We start from the raw sequence: 24396 nt of genomic DNA, 5'->3' as shown, positions 1-24396 counted from the left end.
AACTAGGATATGGATCCACAGTGACAGACCCACAGACCCTTACTAGGATTCAAAAATTTAAAAATTCTGAAACCGAAACAAATTTTGTAGCTTAGTAGCAAGTTAATTTGGTGGCAGAACTTAATATGAACTAATACGGAGCTATTAGGACTTGGAAGGAGTTTTAGTCCTCCCTAGAGTGAATATTCATATGGTTTGCTGTTGATATATGTATGAGTTTGATTACAGGATTCTGCCCCGGCCCCTTCTGGGGTATTGAAACATACAGTATGTATCATATTACCTTTCTAAAATCCAAAAAGAAAAAAAAATTCTGGGTTCTGAAACACATCTGGCCCCAAGGGTTTGACTAAGGGATTGTGGACCTATGCAAATATCTACAAAACACTTTTTGCTATTGAGCCCTTTTGAAGTTAAATGTTACACGTGTGTCCTCTTTTTTACCCACAATATACACCGAGATTGCATATGAATGCGTTGAGGTATGAAAGGCATACCTTATTTAAATACTTTTAAGGACCTTGGATAATCAGAAGATGAATTGTGTGAGTTGTACACTTTGGGTCTTATTCATTTGTTGCTTGTTTTGCCTCTAATCATTATAGTGATCGGTAGAGTCTCCACTGGGAAGAGAAGGGGTGAGGTGAGGAGCAAATCAGAAGTTGGTCAGCGCAGACGTTATTTACCTGCATCGTAGTATATGTCCCTCACAAATGGGAGGAATTTAGATAAAACTCGATTCTTTTATTTGATCCCGAGATTGTTTTTATTTACCCTTTCAACTATAGCTTTTTATACTCATTAGCGATTAAGCACCGGAATAGATTCTTTTTAAGTCTATGGTTTACAATGGGTTTTGTCCTGTTTTCTTTTTTCTTTAGGCTTTGACTTACACAGGTAGCCACATGAAAGTGCACTTCCCCAGTTTAGTAGAGAATGAAATCCTGAAAGAGGATGGATCAGTCATTAAAAGGTTTGGGTTAGCATGGGGTTATGCTTTGCCAACTAACACCTGGAGGTTTTTTTCCCCAATTTTAAGAAAATAAAAACAGCCTCTACATATACCCTAACATCCCTTGGGAACTTCCAACTCTTTCTGCATCGTACACTTTTGTCAAGTGGTAGATCTGTCAGTTGTCATGCCTGTAGCGTCCTCTGGATGCTTTGAAAGTAATAGCAAGGCTTGAGGAGAACGAGACACCAGTTGACACAGTCACTCCCTGGGTTTTAGCAAGGCATCCATTTTGCTGAGGCCTCCTGGCTGGGATCTTCCATTGTGTTGATAGACTTGGAGCTCATATGAGGAGAAGTCTAATCAGCTGCTCGCAAATTAATCTTGTGACCAGCTACTTTCAGTTCAGTCTTAGCAAATCATAACTGCGTGGTACATGCTTTGGGTTTTTTAAAAATCTTTTTTTTTTTTAACCTCTTTCCAAAAGCTTTAAGCTGTTTCATGATTCTGCATGTGAGTGGCAAATAACATGAGCATGAGTTTGATATCCCCAAACCTGAATGTACCTAGCAATGCTGAAACCAGGAACTCTATGAAGTTTAGAAAGTGCCATAAAAGCAGTAAGCAGCTCACTTTTGTGCCTAAGAAAGGGGGCCAGCTGTGAAACTCCCTGGCTAGCCTGTCCCTATCACCTATTTGATGTATGAACTCGAGCACCCTTGCCTCTTGCCTCATCTCCCGGCCCTTCTCTCTGGTCCTCTAGCAGCACCAAGCTAATGATGCGCTCTCAGCTTCGCAGTGAAAAGACACAATGGAAACTCAAGTTACTATTGTGCTTTCCACTTCATTGTAAAGAAGAAAAAGATTGTCATTTATAGTACTCTACAAAGCTATTTTTAGCCCGTAGAACATAATAATTAGGAACAGTGAATTAAAGGTTCTGTCACAATTCCACCCTCCAATCCCATGTGAACAGCAGCAGCAGCTAAGAATTGAAGAGTATAATTGCTCAGAGAACTTTAAAAATGCTATGTAAATTAAGGATAAAGTGCTTTTTGTACTCTGAACTTTTAAGTCTGTTATTCAGTTACTCAGACAAAACCACATAAACCATGTGCACACCCCAGCATCATGAGCTCTTTAAATTGGACTACATTTAGGGACCAGTTAATCCAAAATTCTCAGTCATCTCAGTTACAGCTGGTGAATTTGAAGCCAGGGATACAGACAACTCAATTAAATTCTATAGCTATTTAGTTCCAGAACTGTATTTGTCATGTATAACACGTTTATCTTGTATGTTCTGAAGACTTTTTATCATACCCACTGCCACCCCAAATACATGAGTAGATTCATTCCACTGCTTGAGTTATATGCATATGCATACTCACAAACACATTCATCTATACACATCTGCACAAAATAACCAGAGTTTGCCCTATGACAGGAACATCACTCCCCCACCCCCCTACCGCCCCCACCCCGCCAACCCCCACCACCAATGCAATGAAGGCTTCTTTAGCTCTTGGCAGAAATAATCAGATATTTGCCTTTTGGGAGATGCAAATTATGAGTGCTGAATAGTTATAAATCTAATTTCAACCACTGGAACCAAATTTGATCTTGTTATCAAGAGGAACAAATTTGGTGTGCCTGGGTGACTCAGTCGGTTAAGCGTCTGATTCAGATCATGATGTCAGGGTCCTGGGATCAAGCTTCACATTGGGCTCCATGCTCACTGGGGAGTCTGCTGGAGGACTCTTTCTCCCTTTGCCTTTACCCTAGCTCTCTCTTTCTCTAAAATAAATAAGTAATTTTTTTAAAAAAGGAACAAATTTAAGTTTGCTTTCAGATACAAAATAACTCATGTGAGGGGCGCCTGGGTGGCTCAGTGGGTTAAGCCTCTGCCTTCGGCTCAGGTCACAATCCCAGCATCCTGGAATCGAGCCCCACATGGGGCTCTCTGCTCAGCAGGGAGCCTGCTTCCTCCTCTCTCTCTCTGCTTGCCTCTCTGCCTACTTGTGATCTCTGTCTGTCAAATAAATACATAAAATCTTTAAAGCAAAACAAAACAAAATAACTTGTGTGGTGTCGAAGGAAAGGAGAGAAGTTTGAAGGAAGGGTAAGAAGAAGAGAACATGCGAGAAGAAGGAAGAAGGAAACAAAGATGCTCACAAGAAGGTTGAAAGTATTTTGGCTAATAGAAGTCTTAAAAAAAGATCAGGATGATCTTCAACGCATGGCAGCGTTAAAAGGTAGAATAATGGTAAGGGCAGAACTTCCAGCTCCTTAACACTAGGAATCAGTAAGAAAAATGCTGGGTAAAGACACAAACATTTCTTCCGTGGTTTTTAGTGAAGATGCGTAACATCATGGTTACAGATTCAGGCTCTGGAACCTTTGAGTCTTGGCCCTGCTTCATACTAACTATGTTATTTTGTATTTGGAGCATTGCTGGAAATCTCTGAGATTCACTATCCTTATTCATTTTAATAATAGTGCCTGGCACATAAAAATGCTCACCACATAGTAACGGAATGAATAATTATATTTAGAAGTAGTGAGAAGAAGAGAGGGTGTACAGGTTACAGCATAATCATTTTCAAGTAAGGATGCAGGAAAATGGTAGTACAAAATATCACAGTACATCAGAGCCCCTTTTGTCAAAGAATCACTAGTCAGGAGGGAGCCAAGAAAGCAGCAGACTCTTCAATGGCATAGAAGACCAAAAATGGGCAAAGTCTAAGGAGATCTGAGCAGATGGAGAAAGAATTTGTCTCTCGGTGTTTTTTCTCTTTCCTCTGTCTTCCCCACCATCTCTAGATGAAGTTTTGACACCTGGACAGACCCTCATCTCTCATTGGCAGTCACCTTCCTCTAGGTTGACAGAATAAGATTCCAGTTTTTAAAGATCTATAGCTCATGGAAACGTTTTTCTAGAACAGGATGCAACTCTAAGGATTAATCTGGCAGCTAAGATGTTTTAAAAAATCAAAAAGTATTTTTCTCAGCCTGTCAAAAAGTACATATGGAATCCCTGCTTCAGGAGGAGCCGAGCTCTTTCTTTTTTTCCTTTTTTAAGATTTATTTTTTTATTTTAGAAAGAGCATGAGTGGAAGAGGCAGAGGGGAGGAGAGAGATTCTCAAACAGATCCCTTCTGAGTGTGGAGCCCAATGTGGGGCTCAATCCCACAACTCCAAGATCACAACCTGAGCCAAAATGGAGAGTTTGATGCCCAACCAATTATGCCACCCAAGCTCTTTCAAATCAGGGCACCTTAGCAAAACAAGAATGATTATACAGTTACTCTTGGAGAGAGTCCTATTAAAGCATGGTTTTAGTTACTTGAAATAGTTCTTAAGGTTTTAAAAAACATTCTTTATTCCGAAAGATTTTAAAACATTTCATGACTCATGTCAGACGGGAGAGGCCACGTTTAAAAGAAAGATGTGGAAAGATGGCTAGTGTGGAAGTATTCATAGGTAGGACAGTAAAGTGCTTTTATGTCATGGTTACCCCCATTCCAAAGATGGCAGCTGCGTTTCAGTGAAGAAAGCATAATTCTCTCTTGTCTGCTTTCCTCCAGGACAACAATGAGTAAAGCCAGTGCACAGAAGAGGGCTGTGGTGAAGGACCAGCATGGAAAACGCATTTACTTGGAGCACCTGGAGGATGTACCAGAAGCACTAGACCAAGATGACCTCCAGCATGACCTCCAGCAACTCCTTCGGCATTTCTGCAAGGAGGACTCGAAGCAAGAGGCCAAATGAGGGGCTGCCCAGTCCTCACACCAGAAACCATGCATTCATTCAATATGCAACTTCCTGTTTCATTAGCAGAGTGACCTCCCCAGCCTAATGGGATACCCTGACACTTCCACTTTTAGCAAATACACACCGCATTCTGTTTCAGTTTTTCCCCGTCCTCTTTCACTGTAAGCTGATTTGTGACCAAAGAGAGCATCCTTCAGTCTGGATGCTGTATCCACTACTTTGTTGTGTCTGTGCTAAACTGGGAACTGGCCACCTCCGTCGTTCTTTGCTCCTATACAAGCTTCACGAAAATCCATCGATCAGAAGAACTTCACCTACAGACCTCTTCAAGTGATGATGTCCGGGAGTCCTTCCGAGGGATACCCTCGTACCATGTATATAGCTCAAATGCTCAGATGAACAACATATTAAAATTAAAACCACTGCCTATCATAACTACACTGGGCATCATGGAATAAAAGGCCTCTAGAAATTGCCGAACAATGGTTAATTACCATATTGCTAACACAATCGAGTGATAATACAGTTGGACTGCAAAAGCAGCCCTTCAGACCTACCACGTCCTTAGAACTTCCAGAGTAGCCATTGCTCCTAGTAAAAGATGGTTAATAACCTCAAGGACTATCCTAACTAAGCACTTACTGCTGGTGCTGGCCAGCCTTGGTTTATGATTCCCCAACGGCCACACGAGGGAGGGGAGAAGGGGAGCAGAAGGCAAAAGGAAAGAAACAGTGAGGTATTCAGCGGCTAGCCACCACATCCTGTGGCATTCTAGCATCTTCAGGTCTTTTAGATTTTGGACACATTGGCAGGGTATTTTAAAAGCTATAACTACTGTAGTTTTTCAGTTTTCATTGCTGCTTTAGCAAACCACGCTGTCTTATTGGTGGTACTTTCTCCTGGCCACTGCACTGTAGATAATCCATTGGAAACAAGATTTACCCCCTACGCAAAAGGTTAAACTCCTTCACCCTGTTGGAGTGGTTTTCTTTCCCCCCCTCCGGGTTTATATCTTCTCTAATACCTGCATGTAGCATTTAAAAATCAAAACCACAGTCAAAACTCTTCTAATCACACTGATGGTTTTCATTCTTTTGACCCTGAGCAAGCACTTTTCACTCTTCTGCTGGGTCTGTTTTTTAGCTTGCAGACAAGGTTGAGAAATCCTTACAAATTTGGTTTTGGTTAAAATTTTTGATTTATTTATTTGAAATCCAAACTCCCTTGGAAACTCTTAAGTGCATTTGTGCACTTTTTTGTTTGTTTCAGAGAAGGAACTTTAATCATCTGAGTGATTTCCATGTCCTATTCCTTATTCCTCTAGTGGTTGAAGCTGTGTAGCATTTTAACATATATATATATTCACAAATATATTCATATAAACAGTATACATTTCGAATCAGTTATTTGTTAAAGAAAAGTATATTCAATGAAGATGAAATTTAAAAAAAAAAAAAAGAGTCTATCCTCCAGGGATTGAACATTTTCCAATTCTATCTGGTCTTTTCCTGTTGTGCAAAAATGACTCATTGCTCCGAAAGTCAAAAACAAATGTGACAAACAATGGCACTTCATCATTTCAAAGTAATGTTGCCAAGGGAGAAAATTTCCTGGGAGGGAGGTTTCCCACAAGCCAAATCTCTTAAAGCCTCAAACGCTAGCACTTTCTGGCAGTTGGATAGGAAATAAAGCTTTCTTTGGCAGCCAAAATGAGAGAGGCTCAATGGTGAAACTTTTTGAGACACGCCATGGCCTTCTTGTCAAAACCTTCACTGGAGCTCAAGAAAAGCATTTCTGTTGTGTTCTTTGCAGTGCAGATGACGTCTGTGTAACAACATAATGGTTATTCACCTTTTTTTGATTTTTGATTTTTGCTGTGTAATCAAAAAACTTGAATACTGTGAGAAGAAGTGAATTTTCAGTTGATGAATCAGCATCTTGTTCCCATGGTGATAACACTAATTGAATATATCTATGAGGGCATGTATTAGTTACTGGAAAAAAAAATACAACACTAACAATACATAGCTGCAATGTGTACAATGGCTGATTTAATTAAATAAAATGTACAAGTGTTAAATGTGGCAACAGTATTTCTTCTTCTTTACCACTTAATCTGTGATTTTAGGAGATACGATTACTAAAGCAATGACACAGATTTGAAGCCAAAAAGGGCACAAATCCCTCCTTTCCTTGTAGTTTTTATTCGGGGATGAATATGCTATACGGCCCAACACTGTATTAAACAGGGAGAGGAACAGAGTTTTGTCTTTGCCCTCAAAAAACATTTGTTTTTGTTATGCAAAAGGAGAAGATTTATATTTAGTTTTGGAATCGTTAGTAAATAAAAAACAGGGACTTGGGGGCCCGGAGGAAATGAGGAGAGAGTATCGAGGGATTCCTAAGGCAGCGAGGCCCACGGGGCGGGAGTATCCCTTTTCAGTTCTCATTTATAAGGCAGTGGTGTGCCGGAAACACCCTCCTTTGAGAACAGCATTTCACTGGGGTGGGTGGCAGTGTTAGGTACCTCATAGCCTGAGAATTAAACATTAAATGGATACGTCAGTATAAGTAACAAAAGGGCAGAAATACACAAAACTGAAATCAGTTGTTATTTGGAGAGGTTTCGGTTTTTTGTTTTTTGAAAAATCCCTTTAGTGCTGCTGTAGTATTTTTTACTGTAAAAACAGTACAACAAGGCACGGTTAGGAAATCGAAGAGGTTTTACATATTTAAGAATTTACATATTTAAAATATAAGGTGGGGCCAACCCTCCAGACTGAGGGATGATTAAGCACATCTCATGAATGACTCGAATTAGGTATAAAAAGGTGAAAATTACATCTAAGCACATTGGAACCGGCTTGACTGGAATTTGAACTTTGGTTCCTAGTGGTGTGATTCCATTTATGTCAGCATGGAGGGTCTGGGTGTGGGCAAGGAGACCAGGACATAAATAAAACAGATAAAGAGCATCTAACCAAGTATTTAGTGAGAACCAGCATCACTACAAGGTTTTCTTGAATAATGGAATAAAGACGGCCAGCTTACTTTCATTATAAATGTCTTTGTCTTCGGTTGCCACTCTGCTTAAAAATTATACTCTTTTCCTTCAGCTAAAGTCTGATTTCTGTTTCTGATCTAATTAAAGCTAGAATTACAATCTTAGAATGAAAACCACCCACGTAAATACATAATACAACTTTGGTTTCACTGCAGTAATGGAACATTTGAGAAAACCTTTGAAATATCTTCAGAAGAACCTTTATTCCTAACTCCTACACACAAATTATTCTTTCTTGGTTATCCTCAGACTCCCTGGGAAAAACAAAAGTACTCCTTTACTTTCAATAAGCTCCACAGAGTGGAATGGACGGTACATGTGAGTATCCCGTGGGCAGCGCAGCTCTGGTGAGCAGGAGCACTTGAAAGTGGTATCTGTCATGCGCCAGCACGTCCCTTCGGCATGGGGGTTGTAGGCCCTCGGAGGGTTTCGGGGAGGCTGTATGACAAAATGGCGAAAAAGGTGATCCCAGTGTAAGACTGGATGGAAATCAATCCGGCTATGGCAGTACTTGGGCGACTCTGCGAGTTGACCCTCTGGAATCCTCACCAGTAAAACAGAAGAGAACCACGCCTGAGGACGCTCGCGCTATACCAGATGCAGGGAAGGGCAGCAGGCCCGTCCACTCCGTCATCCCTTTAATCTGGAGGTGCTGCAGGGGCCTACGTGCCCTGGGATCCCAGGAGATAGGGGCCTCTATTTGTGACCTTCCTCCTCTTTGGGAAGGCTGAGTCTCGATGGGGGAGTTGAAGGCCATCACCCCTAAAGATTCAAAAGTAGAGTTCACCACTTGCTCTTTGGCTCTCCCAGCACAGTTTTTGTCAGTCAGGCCCCTTAGTGCACTTCCTCCTCTGAGGAAGAATTCTTCAGGTTTTCTCTTTCTCAACAGGCCTTCAGAACTCAGTTCTGGTTTCCAGTCCTTCTTCCAGTGCCCTCCACATACCCTGTTTTGGTTCTCCACTTTTTCCTTTACCCTCAAAACTGAATTAGATAAAGGCACCCAAACTCCTCTACTGAATGTTCTCTACCGGCAACTGGTCCAGCATTGCTGCTGCAAAGATCCATGCTGGCGGGGCCCTGGGCTGGCCTAGCGGTGGGGAGGAAAGGAATGGCACTCTCCGCAGGTGTGCAGAAACAACTGAGGGGCCACGTTGCATGACATCCACACCGGGCCAGTCTCTTCTGGGTGTTGATCGAACTCCGCTCTGATCCAGACCAGGAGATAGAATATTCATGGCATTAGTAGAGCAGCACTTTCTGGATGAGCTGGATCTTGTGTGAATTTTTCCAGTGACTCACAAATATCTGCTACCTTCAACACCTTTCCAATCACACTGTCTCACCTCAAACAATCAGAGGGACAACTTAGACTCGTTCGAAAAATCCAGTTACTGTTCAGACTAGTCTAGTAGTTTCCTAGGGCTGCCATGACAAAATACTCCAGGATGGTATTTATTTTCTCATGGTGCTGGAGGTTAGAAACCTGATCTCATGGTCTCAACAGATCAGTTGCTACTGGGGTCTTTCTCTTTGGCCTGCAGATAGCCACCTACTTGCAATGTCCTCAAGTGGTCTTTCTTCTTTGGGAGTGCATCCCCAGTGTCACCGTATATATGCAAATGTCCTCCTTCTATCAGAACCCCAGTCAGACTTGATTAAGCCCACCCAAATGGCCTCATTTTAACGCAGTCACCTCTTTAAAGGTCTATTTCCAAATGCACTCACAATCTGAGGTACTAGATGTGAGTGCTTCAGCCTAGGAATTTGGAGAGGACAAAATTCAGCCTGTAACATTTGGGTTTAGTCCAAAAAGCAAAGCCCATGAGATATTCTGAGCAGGAAAGGATTTAATGGAGACAATTGGGAACCGATACAATTGTTGGAAGAGCTCCCCCCCCTTCCCCAAATGAAGGCAGGGAAGCTGCTGCTGCCTTGAAGAAACCCATGGTGCAGAAATCAGAGCTTCTAGCTGCCATGGATGGGTTTGGCTTCATGTAGCAATGAAGTTTATGCTTTTCAGGAGAATTCCCAGATGTAGCTGCACAAAACCCTTCACCTGTCTTCTGCCAAAGTCCTACACACTGCCCAGCCACCTCTAAACAAGTAATGGCTTTCCTTCTCTTTCTCTTTCAAACCTTCGGCAAACACTTGCTATTGGCAGAATCTAACACACAGCCCCACTGGAAAGGGATTCTAGAGAATATAGTTCTGAGGCTCTTCCCTCAACCTGCAGAGAATAACGTAGAATAGGGTGGAAATGATGCCAAGCTGGTAGCCTTTAACCATAGAGGCTAAGTCACAAAAAAATAGTCTTCATCCATCCACCAACTCATGCATCCACGATCTGCTATATTCCAGGCATTGAGCTAAGTGCTCAGGTAGACTGAGGCCAAGATGACTGTGATCTTTACTATTGCCAGTCACCATTGAAAGTGCCCTTGAGATTTCTTTAGTTTCTACCCCAAACCCATGAAGTAAATACAGATGAGGAATCTGGGGAGCCGAAAGTTTGAGTACCTCTCCCAATAATGCAGCTAGAAAACAGCAAATCAGGGGTAAGAACCTAAGTAAACCATGTTCCATCTTTGAAAGAAAATCCTTACCCCTTGAATTTATAATCTTATAGGGGAGACATATGGAGTCAATGCCTTCATGAATAATTAATTAAGCATTAATTTGCTTGGAGAGAAATACCTTTTACACAAAGAAACAAACCCCGCTCTGTACCATTCTGATTTCTGTCCTTCTGCAAAATCTCTTCCTTTTTTCTCAAACCCACTTTCCCTTCCTCACCTACCTCATGCTCAGCCGATGACCTTGACTCTGTTTTATAAGAAAGTAGGTGTGAATGGGCATGGAAAACTTCAGTGCTGTATGGGTCAGCGTTCCCTAGAGAAAAGGAAGTAATAGGATGTATGTATCTATAAGGAGACATTTATTATAAGGACTTGGTGCATGTGATTATAGAGATTAAGAAGTCCCACCATCTGCAGTCAGAAAACTGACACCCAGAAGAGCCAATGGCACAGTTCTAGTCCAAAAACTGGCAGACTCAGACCTAAGAGAGGATGTCTCAGTTCAAGTTGGAAGGCAGGAAAGAACTGATGTCCCAGGTCAAGGCAGTCAAGGGAGCGAGGGTCTTACACAAGGGAGGGCCAGGTTTTTTGTACTATCAGGGCTTTAGTTGATGGGATAAGGCCCACCAACATTGAGGAGGGCAGTTTGCTTTGCTCAGCCTACCAATTTAAAGGTTAATCTCATCCAGAAACATTATCAGAGACATATTCAGAATAATGTTTGGCCAAATGTCTGCCACCCATGACCCAGATAAGTTGATGCATAAATTTAATCATCACAAGTGTCCTTCCTATCCCTACCTCCAAAATTATGTATATCTACCTCCACCCTAGCACATGTTAAAAAACAAAGTCTAAGTTTTACAGATCTTAATGAATTGGGCAGCACCTTCTCTAGCAGATAGAAAGGAGTTCCAAGGAGCTATACATCTGCACAAAATTAAACACTTTTAGGGCCTCATGGGTGGCTCAGTCAGTTAAGTGTCTGCCTTTGGCTCAGGTCATAGTCCCGGGGTTTTGGGATTGAACCCCACACTGGGCTTCCTGTTCAGTGGGGAGTCTGCTTCTCTCTCTCCCTCTGCCCTGCTCTATCTCATTCTCTCTCTCTTGCTCTCTCTCTCAAGTAAATAAATAAAATATTTTTAAAAATAAACACTTTATAGGCAGAAGGGAGCAGCAACAAAGAAATTACACTAGGCAAAAAATAGGTTAGTTATTGCAAAGTTACTTTTCTTTAGGGGATGGCTGGGGTCTACCAGGCAGACTACCTCACTAGCATTGATCAGGAGGTTCCTGACTGATATTTAAGATTCCATTTCTGGGAGACCTGAAACGGTAATTAAATCTTGATTTGGGGGGCACCTAAGTGGTTCAGTGGGTTAAAGCCTCTGCCTTCAGCTCAGGTCATGATCCCAGGGTCCTGGGATCGAGCCCCGCATTGGGCTCTCTGCTCAGCAGGGAGCCTGCTTCCTCCTCTACCTGCCTGTCTGCCTACTTGTGATCTCTGTCAAATAAATAAAATCTTTAAAAAAAAAAAATCTTGATTTGGTGATGTGGTGCTCAGCATCAGTGACTCCATTTTCATTTTGTACCTGTGGTCTTGGTTTTAACATATTCTTGGTTCTCAGCAGTGTTCTCTATGGTTCTTTCTCCCAGCTGAGGCATGCATTCGGATTTCTCCTGGTTGCAAAGGAAAAAAAAAAAAATATATATATATATATATATATACACACACACACACACACCCATACATATATATCCTTCAATCCGGGCTTTGCATCTAACTAGTGCTTTCTCTTTCACTCTTATTTTTCTACTTCTTTTCCTTGTTTCCCTCTTACATATGCTTCCCCAGTTTCTATTTCTCAAATTCCTTCAGTCTGGCTTTGAAGAATCTAAAAACTTCATGCATTAAAAATCTATGGATCTGGTTCATCAGAGGTCACAGGGAAATCAAAAGCCTGAAATGGAAGAGTCATCATTCGAATGCCTGCAGTGGCCAGACAGGAAAATAACGTATGAATTGTCTAGGCATTGGGAAATGTGGCAAACTTGAGAGAGTGTGCTGCATGTTATAAATATATTGAGATAAATATAAATCATCAATAATTAATGGACTATTTAGAATAGAAAAATAGTAAAAATACAAAATACATCTGAGAACTCTTTTTTTTAAAAAATATTTTATTTGTTTATTTGACAGAGAGTTAGAGAGAGAGCACAAGTAAGCAGAGCATCAGGGAGAGGGGGAGAGAGAGCAGCAGGCTCTCTGCTGAGCAGGGAGCCCAATGTGGGGCTCGATCCCAGGACCCTGGAATCATGACCCGAGCTGAAGGCAGCCGCTTAACCAACTGAGCCACCTGGGCGCCCCTGAGAACTCTTTTTTGAGATAAGATAGATAATGGCCACTAAAATAAAGAAGAGGTAAAGAGGCAGAAATGTGCAATGGTAAAAAAGGAAATTGGAAAGGGTACTATTATGATTTATAATAAATATATACATTTGCTTTTCATTTATTTCTGACACAGAGCTCCTAAAACCCTTAGAATTTCCTGGGCAACGAGAATATTCTTTGTTACAATATTTGGTCTCTTACCTTCAATTCCTGAAATGACTTTAGAGCTGTAAGGTGAAATGTATGTTTTGTTATTCTTAACAAGCCCCTTTCCACCACACCTGAGTCTATGTTAATGAGGTGACTTTTGGAAAGCACCTAGGGATGGGGGATGGTTGGGGGGTGGCGAGGAGAGGGGAACAACCATTAACAGAGGGGAGGAGCTTTAGTTCCACCTCTGATTTCCAGGGAGGGGAGAAGGGGCTAGAGATTCAATCAATGGCCAATGGACAGTGATTTAATCAATCATGTCTTTGTAATGAAGACTCCATAAAACCCCCAAAAGGAGGGAGTCCAGAGAACTTCTAGGTTGGTTAACATGTAAAGACTTTGGGAGAGTGATGGACCTAGAGAGGGCATGGAAGCTCTGTACTGCTTGTCTAACACCATGCCATATGCATCTTTTCAGTCTGGGCGCTCCTAAATTATACCCTTTTATAATAAACCAGCAACCTCATAAGTAAAATGTTTGTCAGGGTTCTGTGAGCTGCTCTAGTAAGTTCATCAAACCCAGAGTTTGAAGAAACCTTTAATCTATAACTGGTTGGTCAGAAGCACAAGTAATAACATGGGCTTTTGATTGGTGTGGGTGTGGGGGATGTCCTGTAGGACTGAGCCCTTAGCCTATGGGATCTGAAGCTATCCCCAGGGAGGTAGTTTGAGAATTGAGTTGAATTGTAGGACTCCCAGTTTGTGTCAGAGAATTCTTTGTTGGTATGGGAAACCCTCCCCTCCTCCCACATACTGGAATTAGGAGCAGAACCCCTCTAGCAAGATAATCAGAGAAGAAATAGCGATAAGAAAATGTTACCTAACTTTATGTAAGCAAATGTAGAAACCTGAATGAAAGAGATGATTTCGTTTAAATGGAAATTAATAAAATTTACCACAAAAGAGATAACAAGGGTAAACCCCAGTGGGATGATAACTTTATGTGTCTACTCAACTGGGCTAAGCATGCCTAGAAAGCTGGTACAACATTATTTCCGGGTGTTTCTACTTGCTGTTTCCAAGAAGATTAGCGTTTGAATGAGTAGATGAGTAATGAAAACCTGCCCTCAACAACGCAGGTGGGCATCATCTAATCCACTGAGGGCCTGAATGGAACAAAAGAGCAGAGGAAGGGCAAATTTGCTTTAGCTGGAACATGTAACTTCTGCCTTTGGACGTTGATGCTCTTGGAGCTTAGGCTATGGGACTTGTACTGAGACTTAAGCCATGGACCCCCTGGTTTACATGACTTTCAGTGAGGACTAGAACTACACCACTGGCTTCCCTGGGCCTCCAGCTTGCAGACAGCAGATACTGGGACCTCTCAGCCTCCATAACTGCAGGAACCAATTCCTCATGATAAACCTCTTTCTATCTGTATAGGTCTTATTGATTTTATTTTTCTGTAGAACACTCTTAATATATCCAATGACCATGGAACAAATTGAGAAAGTAACCAAAGATTTAACCCCACATGCAAACTCCAGATCTAGGTGCTGTCACATAATTAATAAACAGATAATTCCAATACCATTTAGACTGCTATAGGGCCCTGGAAGGGAAAAAAAGCTCCCCAATTTTTTTTTTTAATTTTTTATTTTTTATAAACATATATTTTTATCCCCAGGGGTACAGGTCTGTGAATCACCAGGTTTACACACTTCACAGCACTCACCAAATCACATACCCTCCCCAATGTCCATAATCCCACCCCCTTCTCCCAAACCCCCTCCCCCCGGCAACCCTCAGTTTGTTTTGTGAGATTAAGAGTCACTTATGGTTTGTCTCCCTCCCAATCCCATCTTGTTTCATTTATTCTTCTTCTACCCACTTAAGCCTCCATGTTGTATCACCACTTCCTCATATCAGGGAGATCATATGATAGTTGTCTTTCTCTGCTTGACTTATTTCGCTAAGCATGATACGCTCTAGTTCCATCCATGTTGTTGCAAATGGCAAGATTTCATTTCTTTTGATGGCTGCATAGTATTCCATTGTGTATATATACCACATCTTCTTGATCCATTCATCTGTTGATGGACATCTAGGTTCTTTCCATAGTTTGGCTATTGTGGACATTGCTGCTATAAACATTCGGGTGCATGTGCCCCTTTGGATCACTACATTTGTATCTTTAGGGTAAATACCCAGTAGTGCAATTGCTGGGTCATAGGGCAGTTCTATTTTCAACATTTTGAGGAACCTCCATGCTGTTTTCCAGAGTGGCTGCACCAGCTTGCATTCCCACCAACAGTGTAGGAGGGTTCCCCTTTCTCCGCATCCTCGCCAGCATCTGTCATTTCCTGACTTGTTGATTTTAGCCATTCTGACTGGTGTGAGGTGATATCTCATTGTGGTTTTGATTTGTATTTCCCTGATGCCGAGTGATATGGAGCACTTTTTCATGTGTCTGTTCGCCATCTGGATGTCTTCTTTGCAGAAATGTCTGTTCATGTCCTCTGCCCATTTCTTGATTGGATTATTTGTTCTTTGGGTGTTGAGTTTGCTAAGTTCTTTATAGATTCTGGACACTAGTCCTTTATCTGATATGTCATTTGCAAATATCTTCTCCCATTCTGTCAGTTGTCTTTTGATTTTGTTAACTGTTTCCTTTGCTGTGCAAAAGCTTTTGATCTTGATGAAATCCCAGTAGTTCATTTTTTCCCTTGCTTCCCTTGCCTTTTGCGTTGTTCCTAGGAAGATGTTGCTGCGGCAGAGGTCGAAGAGGTTGCTGCCCGTGTTCTCCTCAAGGATTTTGATGGATTCCTTTCGTACATTGAGGTCCTTCATCCATTTTGAGTCTATTTTTGTGTGTGGTGTAAGGGAATGGTCCAATTTCATTTTTCTGCATGTGGCTGTCCAATTTTCCCAGCACCATTTATTGAAAAGGCTGTCTTTTTTCCATTGGACATTCTTTCCTGCTTTGTCGAAGATTAGTTGACCATAGAGTTGAGGGTCTATTTCTGGGCTCTCTATTCTGTTCCATTGATCTATGTGTCTGTTTTTGTGCCAGTACCATGCTGTCTTGATGATGACAGCTTTGTAATAGAGCCTGAAGTCCGGAATTGTGATGCCACCAACGTTGGCTTTCTTTTTCAATATCCCTTTAGCTATTCGAGGTCTTTTCTGGTTCCATATAAATTTTAGCATTATTTGTTCCATTTCTTTGAAAAATATGGATGGTACTTTGATAGGAATTGCATTAAATGTGTAGATTGCTTTAGGTAGCATAGACATTTTCACAATATTTATTCTTCCAATCCAGGAGCATGGAACATTTTTCCATTTCTTTGTGTCTTCCTCAATTTCTTTCATGAGTACTTTATAGTTTTCTGAGTATAGATTCTGTGTCTCTTTTGTTAGGTTTATTCCTAGGTATCTTATGGTTTTGGATGCAATTGTAAATGGGATTGACTCCTTAATATCTCTTTCTTCTGTCTTGCTGTTGGTGTAGAGAAATGCAACTGATTTCTGTGCATTGATTTTATATCCTGACACTTTACTGAATTCCTGTATAAGTTCTAGCAGTTTTGGAGTGGAGTCTTTTGGGTTTTCCACATATAGTATCATATCATCTGCGAAGAGTGATAATTTGACTTCTTCTTTGCCGATTTGGATGCCTTTAATTTCCTTTTGTTGTCTGATTGCTGAGGCTAGGACCTCTAGTACGATGTTGAATAGCAGTGGTGATAATGGACATCCCTGCCGTGTTCCTGACCTTAGCGGAAAAGCTTTCAGTTTTTCTCCATTGAGAATGATATTTGCGGTGGGTTTTTCATAGATGGCTTTGATGATATTGAGGTATGTGCCCTCTATCCCTACACTTTGAAGAGTTTTGATCAGGAAGGGATGTTGTACTTTGTCAAATGCTTTTTCAGCATCTATTGAGAGTATCATATGGTTCTTGTTCTTTCTTTTATTGATGTGTTGTATCACATTGACTGATTTGCGGATGTTGAACCAACCTTGCAGCCCTGGAATAAATCCCACTTGGTCGTGGTGAATAATCCTTTTAATGTACTGTTGAATCCTATTGGCTAGTATTTTGTTGAGTATTTTCGCATCTGTGTTCATCAAGGATATCGGTCTATAGCTCTCTTTTTTGGTGGGATCCTTGTCTGGTTTTGGGATCAAGGTGATGCTGGCCTCATAAAATGAGTTTGGAAGTTTTCCTTCCATTTCTATTTTTTGGAACAGTTTCAGGAGAATAGGAATTAGTTCTTCTTTTTTTTTTTTAACAAAGCAAATATGTCATTGATAGCAAAACTGAACAAAATGCATTCCCAAAACGTCCAAAATAACAACAAAAACTCAGACCAATTTCACTAAGGAATAACTATGCAAAAGCCACAAATAAAAGAGCAAATAAAATTTGTCATACATTTTGAAAATTAAACTATAAATTAAACTGTCTTCATTCCAAGATTTAGAATGGTTTCTTACTAATAGCTGCTAATATAAGTATCCACATTGAAAAGTCAAAGGAGAAAAAAAATGTATAATTATTCCCAGGGATGGCCAAGAGGCATTTGCGAAAATTTATCATTCATTCTTGATTTTTCTGTTCTTTTAAGAAAATCAAGAGAGCTATTCTTTCTTAAAGCGATCAAAGGATTTATGTGTATGTATAAATAACACTTCTGTAACAAATGTTCAAATAAATTTATGTTAACAGAATTTAAGTTACGCTCATTTTAGCACAGCTTTTGCAATAATTTGCCATAATAGAGAAAACCTTATCTCTGACTCCACACCACACACAACTGGTTTGTTTCTTGTAAGGTGATATCAGTTATGGAATGTTTATGAATCCTGTCATATAAGAGGTTCAAAATTAATACATTCATTAAAATGTTTTTCTTTAAAGCATGAGAAATGAATGTGCAACAGAAGTTGCTTTTATTTATCATGTAATACAATTAGAAAGAATTTACATTTAAGATTAGTTCACAAATGAACTTGCAGTTTTACCCAAAATTTGCGCTTCATAGGAAATAACTTTTATTTCATGCTTTTTTGTAAATTTTCTTTAAAAAATGAGTTTTTAAAAAATGTATTAAAACACTAACAGGGGATATGTACCCCTCATGACAAAATTCATCTTGCTTAATGATGAATACCAAGAGTATTCCTATTTTAAAACTGTGAACAAAACAAAAAAGTTTGTTATTTCCATAACTACATAGAATCAATCAGGAAGTATTAATTAATGCAAATTTTAAAAATCCAAAGAAATAAAGCATGAAAATTGGAAAAGAAGAGGCAGACACTATCAATATAGGCAGATGATATGTTTGTGAAGTAGGAAAACTAAACAATAAAACCAAGAGAAGGATTAGTCAACATTTTTGTCACCATTTCCAAAATGAATATAGAAAATGTGTATATTTCCTTAACATAGAAAATTTCCAAATTAAAAATAAAAATGGAAGAAATAGTTCATGTAATTTACAACAGTAGTAAACAAGATGAAATGCCTAGTTATAAATTTAACAAGAAACATACAGGGCCTATTAAAAAATGCTTAAAGGTTTTACTTGGCTAGTTGGATGAATATATACTCTCTTATATATAATTGTAAAATATTGGGAAGATATCACTTCTCTATTACTTTATTTTCTACTGTGATTGTAATAAAATTGCTTGTGTGATTTTACCTTGACTTTCTATGACAAAAAAGTAAACATGTGAAATTAATCAAGATTCTAGGGACTTAAAAAAAAAAAAGAATGTATATAGCAAATTAGCCCTACCAGATATTAAAATGTACTTTAAACTAGTTTCTAAAACAATTTAATATTAGTATAGTTACTAGCAGTGGGAGTGTAATATAACTAACATGAGTTTGCTCCTTTGTGAGTCACAGATAGAAACTACACTAGGTGAGTTGTCACACGAAGGAAACTTTGCAGCAGATAAGATCACAGGGATTAATTTAAAATGCCTAGAGGACTAATGGAATAGATAAGAAAGCCTTGTATGTAGAAGGAGGCACAGGGTCATGCAGGTGCTTTGACAAAACATGCCTATACATACATTGCATGTTGTATAAATGAGGCTTGTGCTCCTCCTCAGGCAGAGATTTTAATATTATAATAAAGTAAAGGTAACTGTTGGTCATTCCAGCTCACTCCATGGTGCATCTGCGCAGGTGCGAGATGGGGATTTAGCGCAAGCGGGTCTGGGCGGTCTGGGCCACAGGATCTCTTCTTCAGGTGGTCATTATTGTTTGAGGGTCGTCTTGATTTCCATCTGGGATATTATGCCCATCCTGTGGGGTCTTTTGCCTGAGTTAAGAGATAAGCCAGAAAGAAGAGCTTAAGGGAAAATGTGAGACAAAGGTCAGTGGGTCCAAGCAGGTAAGTAGTAAAGGTCAGGTCTTGGGGTCTAGCTGGCGCACGTGAACAATGAAATAGAATGGAGAATCCAGAAAGAGAAATCGATCCAAAATAAAAAGAAATTTTCCATATAATATGTGTAATCTTTCAAATTGACCAGAAAAGAGTGGACCATTCTACATAGTGTTAGGTCAAATGACTAAGTATTTGGAGGAAGAAATAAAACTAAACCCCTCTTTGTTACTTCATTAAAAGCAAATTATAGATAGTTCCATTATTTAAATATAATTTTTTTTAAAGTAAAACTTATAAAGAAAGCAAAGGCCAGTTGTTTACTACCTTCAATGAGGAAGATCTTTGTAGACAAACAAATAAACAAAAACAGAAGCCTGGGTGGGAAGAAAGCCCTGTACACTTGACTATTTAACATTTGAGTATTTAACGTTTCCACAAGGAAAAAATAAAAATAAGAGATAAATGGAAAATTATGAATTTACTCATTATATGAAGAGATTGCATATGTTAACAACTAACATAAAAATAGCAAAGACCATTTGTACAGGCATAGGAAGATATTCAAATGACTTGTTTAGGTGGGAAAATAACCCACTAGGCAGCTATAATTATACATCATAAATTTAAACACTAAGGTGCTATTTTTAAATGTATCGATTTGGAGATAATTACAATTTTCATAAGACCAAGGGTTGGCTCAAGTGTGGGAAAATGGGTCACCCATTCCAGTGGGAATAAAAAATGTCTTTCAGAATTAAATATGTACAAATTCTTCGACTCCACAGTTCTACCTTAAAGGATTTATTGATAGTCTCCACGTGGAAGGAAAATATTTTGCCTTTTTAAAATAATAGTTAAAACTGGAGACAAATTTGATATCCACAGTAAGATTCATAATGGGACCAGTATGCTGTTGTTGTCTTCAAGTATGTTTATGTGAATAAGTGTAAATAGGTAAGGTCCTTGGGGCGCCTGGGTGGCTCAGTGGTTAAGCCGCTGCCTTCGGCTCAGGTCATGATCTCAGGGTCCTGGGATCGAGTACCGCATCGGGCTCTCTGCTCAGCAGGGAGCCTGCTTCCTCCTCTCTCTCTCTCTGCCTGCCTCTCTGCCTACTTGTGATTTCTCTCTGTCAAATAAATAAATAAAAAAATAAATAAATAAATAAATAGGTAAGGTCCAAAGGAGGGGGCATAATATGCCCACAGCTCTGTAAAACTTACTTATTTCTGTAGGTGTAAAGGTGTGACAGTCATTCTCCAAGCCTGTAGGTAAGGGAGACTAACCCAATACTATGTAGCCTCTGGCTCTGTTTCATTTCATTCTTCTTTTTTAAAAATCACATGCTATTTGAAAGACAGGCATGAGGGTCCGGTTATATAGATGATTAAGCCCAAGTGGAAACAGATACTGGTAATGAGCTGTTGTTAAAACAGCAGCAACCACAACAAAAATAACTAACACTTTAAGTAATTTTAAACAAACAGGGAGGTGAATTAAACAGGAAAATATTGTAAATACTCATAGCGAGGGAAAATCTCTTGTATTATTTGCACGAAAAGAATTTCAGTTACTTGTAAATCTAAATAATAAAAACATCTAGAAGTTTCAGCTTTCACTTCAATATAGACAACAATGTATGGAGACTTTGCTGCGTGTCTGGTGAGTCCTCTACCAGTAAGGAAGTGGTTCGTGTGGTATCTTTCCATCCTAGCAAGAAAGACAATTCCCCCATTCCGCCATTAGAGGGCAGCAGATGATCGGTCATTTGCGCATCACCTCCAAGTGCCGGCTGCCACAGTTAAATGGAAATCTCCCAGTTCAGGAGCTTTGAGACTGAAAAAGTTGCTGATTTTCTAGATCTCAGCTTTACCAGCAGAGAGAGAGAGAGAGAGTGAGTGTGTGTGTGTGTGTGTGTGTGTGTGTGTGTGTGTGTAAAAGTAATATCAGACTGTGATTTCACTCAGTAAACCGTGACTGCCGTTAAGGTAAAATGTAACCATGTTAAAGTGTAACTATTGAATAAGAACTGTGTAAGCCCAAACCTGTCTCCATACTATTCTATTCTTTTAGGAATACCTAACAGTTTTTGAGAGTTCTTATGAGCCAGATACTGTTTTCACTACTTTAGCTTGTCTTCTCTACATAGCACTCCTGTTGAGGTAAATGTGGTTATTATTCCCATTTTGCAGATGAGCAAGGTGAGGACAGAGAGGTAAAACAACTTGCCCACAGCTAGGAATGGTAGGTCCAGAATGTGAGAGCTCTGACACCAGAGACCGAGTTTTTAACAGCTCCATCGTGTAATAAAACTACCAGCTTAATGGAAGGCAATCCAACTGTCTAATAAAATCTTAACAGTTGCATATGGCTGGCAATGTTTAGCTTTGTCCTTACAGAAAATGACTTTTGGGGGGAGCTTTTTAGGGCATATAACCATACAATTGTACCCTATACTCTGTACTTCAGCAATACTTTGTTACTGTAAAAACATTGTAATGTGCCCATTGCAATGACTGTTGATCTCTGAGCTGATCTCTGCCTGCCCCGGATTCCCTAGCTGCTGGAAACCTCCCACACAGCTTTGCTGCCAGCCCCACTGCAGTTCTCACAAGCTACTCCTTGAATGGTTCTTTCCTGTCCCCATGGGCCAGACTTCTTTATTCATTCATTCATTCGTTCATTCGTATGAGAGAGAGAGAGAGAGAACACGCACACAAGCACATGCCTGTGAGTTGGGGGAGGGGCAGAGGGCAGGTCCTCAAGCGGACTCCCTGCTGAGTTCACTCTGAAGTCTTTTAGCCAACCTACATTTTTACACAGATTTTTTTTTTCCTGCCAGTGACCTTAATGATTTTGAAGTACCTAAAAATAATTCTCTGAAAAGAATAATTCTCTGACTTTGTTTAATTCTTCAATAAGTTTGCAATGACAGTTGTTTTGTTTTGCTCTTTTAAGGTCATTGTGCCCAGGTGTTTTGGACGCTGAAAACTTCATTAGCAATCTCTAGACATACTGGTATCCCCAATAATTCTGAGAACCAGAATTAGATACCTATTGTAGGGAGGCAGGGTGCAAAAACCAGTCCAGTGTGGAAGGGCCCCTGCAACTGCTGAGGGATGCAGACGACCGGCTTGATGGAGACACAGCTTCTCAGCAATTTTGGAATAAACAATTCAAGTCAGAACCACATAACTTCCATCTAGAAAACCCCCTTCCTGCTTGAGGGGGTCACTGGATTGAAAACATTCTTGCTTACTCTAAAACTAGGTTGTTTCTCCTCACAGGTGCTCTGGATTCAGGCCAGGGATTATGCCTGGCAGGTAATTATTTTTTTTTTTTTTTTTTTTTTTTTAAAGATTTTATTTATTTATTTGACAGAGAGAGATCACAAGTAGGCAGAGAGGCAGGCAGAGAGAGAGAGGAGGAAGCAGGCTCCTTGCTGAGCAGAGAGCCCGATGCGGGACTCGATCCCAGGACCCCGAGATCATGACCTGAGCCGAAGGCAGCGGCTTAACCCACTGAGCCACCCAGGTGCCCCTGGCAGGTAATTATTTTATGCCTCTTGGATCAGCTCTGCTGGCTTTTGTTTGGTTTTAAACTGGTCTTTGCATCAGTTTCCATAGAAGCTTTGGTACTTGAGGTAAAATGTCTTTCTGAAATGGACGTCTTTCTGTGTACAAAGGTATGTGGAATCAATGTCCTCAAAACACTTCAGCCTCCCACACGTTTCGAAAAGTAGCATCTCCCCCTTGCCCTGTGGTTTTGATGGCGTCCCATCTCCTCTCAGTCCTGTCGCTCTGGGACGTGGGGTTCTCTCTCCTTGACTAGAAGTGTGTTTAAACTTTTTCTAGCCTAATTTAAAAAAAAAAAAAAACTTCACTAGAATCTGCTATGCTCCCCCTCTCCCCAAATGCATTCCCTCTCAAGCGCTCATGCCCTTTCCCCCTTTCATTCTTTCTTTCTTTCCTCCTTTCTCTCTCTCTTTCTTTCTTTCTGTTTCTCTCTCTCCCTTCCTTCCCTCCTTCCCTCCTTCTTTCCTTTCCTTCCATTTCCTTTTCTTCTTCTTCTTCTTTTTTTTTCTTTTCTTTTCAAACCAAATGCTCAACTAACATTCTTAGAAAGGTGGAGAAGAGCCTGGAGAAATGTCTGAGTACAGCAGGGAAGAGAACGTGCAAAGGATGTTCAGAGAGTGTGAATAGACCAGTTTTCCTGACAGAGGAAGTTTTGGGGAATGATGAGAAGCAAATCTGAAAATTCTTTTTTTTTTTTTTTTAGTTAAACTACAGAAAGTCTTGAATGCCAAGCTGTGAAGCTTTGCATGTGATATATTTGGCCATGTAAAACTATAGCAGATATTTGATAATGAAAGTCCTGGGTAGAATGAATGTATGGGTACAGACAAGAGAATTAAGAAGGCTGTTGTGTGGTCTAGGAATGAAGTCCTAATACACAGTGCAAAGAAAATAAGACCCTGGTCATGTGATCAGGATTAAACTTTTTGAAAAAAGGTCATTGGAAATAGAATATAGTTTACCAAGTTTCAGGGTTTGTTAAAATAAAGCTGTAACTAGTCTTAAAAATGTGTTTATAAATGTGTTTATACAAAAGTCTGTTTACACATAGTTGAAAATTTTAAATGAGTGTTACTAGCATGTGGAGTAAAATGTTATTTTGCAGAGGAGAAATGCACCTACAAACAAATATATGCACAGCTAATGTTTTGAAAAAACCTTAGAGGGATTAAGAGGGACAGGTTGATCTGTGTTTTGTGTGTGTGTGTGTGTGTGTGTGTGTGTGTATGTGTGTGATTTGGCCTGGGGCCCTGCCTCCATCCTTCTCTCCCTCTGACTGCAAGTCCCATCTCAGAAGCCCGTCGCTGGCTGCTTGGTAACCACCCCCATTGGTAAATGGGGCTCTGGAGGCTGCCTCTCTCTGCCCATGTCTTCATAACGAGTCCTCAGGCAACTCAAAGCCAGTCACCTTTTTTTGTCCACTTGGCTCTGTATATTCTTGTCCTATTCATATCTAAGAATTCAGAGCTGTGAGAATAGAGCTGTTTCTTCTCTCCGTTC

At 40.2% G+C, this 24396-nt stretch overlaps 1 protein-coding gene across 50 annotated transcripts in view; it reads left to right on the top strand.

Moving 5' to 3' along the window:
• Positions 1–6810, top strand: part of ANK2 (ankyrin 2) — a 330750-nt gene extending 323940 nt beyond the window's left edge. For all 50 annotated transcript variants that reach the window (XM_059170296.1, XM_059170307.1, XM_059170367.1 and 47 more), the window contains 2 exons: positions 882–973; positions 4540–6810. In XM_059170296.1, the coding sequence (XP_059026279.1) occupies positions 882–973; positions 4540–4723 (276 nt within the window). In that variant the 3' untranslated portion in view covers positions 4724–6810. The remainder of the gene's footprint in view (positions 1–881; positions 974–4539) is intronic.
• Positions 6811–24396: the final 17586 nt, after the last annotated feature.

This window comes from Mustela lutreola, chromosome 1 (assembly GCF_030435805.1).
Source record: "Mustela lutreola isolate mMusLut2 chromosome 1, mMusLut2.pri, whole genome shotgun sequence".
In the NCBI taxonomy this organism is placed as follows: domain Eukaryota; kingdom Metazoa; phylum Chordata; class Mammalia; order Carnivora; family Mustelidae; genus Mustela; species Mustela lutreola.
Note: the sequence above shows the minus strand (reverse complement) of the source record. Positions and strands in the feature narration are given on the sequence as shown.